A 1498-nucleotide genomic window follows, 5' to 3' on the forward strand; every position below is an offset into this window, starting at 1 on the left:
TGTGCAGTCATGCGGGGGGAGCATGAATTAGTAATTCCCGGTGAGCAGCGACGCGACTGGTGCTCAACAGATGCCTGTGAGAACCGCCTGTGCCGCAAGAAGTTTTCACTACTCGTCAGTAAACAACACTGCCAGTGGTGTGGACGGATATTTTGTGACAATTGTGCCCCATGCACTGCTACATATGGTGGGCGACGCTTACGGCGGTGCAACTCCTGCAAGTTTCCCGCTGTGTTTAGAAGTTTGCGTAACTTACGTACGGGGAAGCGTGATGGAAGCGTGGCGCGTCTCATTATGTCATTTCTCGACAGCCGCAGCATTAACGCACTCATGCATTCATGTTACACATCCCTCTCTGAATTCAATGTTGGAGATTATGTTTATTATGAAAGTATAACAGACCGCTTCCCAACATTCTTTGAGGGAGCTATGATTGGTAAAGGTGGGTTTGGCTCTGTGTATAAATGCGAAGACCGGAGTTATCCCTGTAGAAGGCGTGTGGCACTTAAAGTAATAACTAAAGCATCGGTTGTGACCTATCGTTCGTGGAAGAAAATTGTAACAGAGTTGGAAATAATGCAAGATGTGGATCATCATAATGTTGCAAAACTATTGGAGGTATTGCAGACACCACATCACCTTGTTATTGTTATGGAAGCAGGTGATGGCGGTTCGCTCATGCAAGCATGGAGGTTAGCTAAGGAATATAAATACGACGTAGAAGTTCTTGTGGCAAATGTTGTCCTGCAGGTGGCAGAAGGTCTTGACTACCTTTACCACAAGAAAGGAATAGTGCATCGTGATATAAAGCTTGAAAACATCGTTCTTTCGCACGACTTCAAAAGGGTGATGATCATCGACTTTGGCCTTGCGGAGTATGTGAAACAGTGCGAAACACAACTTTTTGTACCTTGTGGAACCGCAGGTTACACTTCTCCAGAGAATATACGCGCTGTCGTGGAACGTCGCCGTGTGTATGAGGCGTTGGGAGAGACGATGCATCTTGCGGATATGTACAGCTTAGGTGTTGTAGCATATGTTTTGTTGTGTGGTCATATGCCTGTGGCTACGCGATGCTTTAGTTCTCTTTACCAAAATATGCTGAAAGGCATCCGCTGCGTCGGTCCGCATTGGGCCAATGTATCGGATGATGCCAAGTCGCTTGTGGAGTCATTAGTGAAAACAAACTCATTTGAACGTGCCACTGTTGCGGTGATACGTGAGCATCCTTTTATACAAGCGAAGGCTCCCCTTATTGTAGAAATTGTGCAACGTCATATGCACAAGCAAACGGAAACTGAGCGAAGGGAAGTAAAGGAGTGGGTTTATGTCGAACCATTAAGTGATCATTGGGATATGATAGAGGTTGAAACGGTAAGTGATGAGGAAAATAGGGGACTTGCGCTGCGCAAAGGTAGTTCCACTTTTGGTCGAGTGGGATTTATGAACCGCTTGAAGTCTGTTGTCTGGGACTAACTTCTTTTCTCTTTTTTTTTTT

General features: G+C 45.7%; 1 protein-coding gene across 1 annotated transcript; it reads left to right on the top strand.

The window, feature by feature from the left end:
- Window positions 1-9: 9 nt before the first annotated feature.
- Window positions 10-1476, top strand: TEOVI_000871500 (protein kinase, putative; the record flags this gene model as incomplete). The annotated part of the gene is made up of 1 exon (XM_067223533.1): window positions 10-1476. The coding sequence occupies one exon, from the start codon at window positions 10-12 to the stop codon at window positions 1474-1476; it is 1467 nt and encodes a 488-aa protein (XP_067079634.1).
- Between the last annotated feature and the right edge of the window lie 22 nt (window positions 1477-1498).

Source organism: Trypanosoma equiperdum, assembly GCF_001457755.1.
Source record: "Trypanosoma equiperdum strain OVI genome assembly, contig: ctg_1893, whole genome shotgun sequence".
NCBI classification, from domain to species: domain Eukaryota; phylum Euglenozoa; class Kinetoplastea; order Trypanosomatida; family Trypanosomatidae; genus Trypanosoma; species Trypanosoma equiperdum.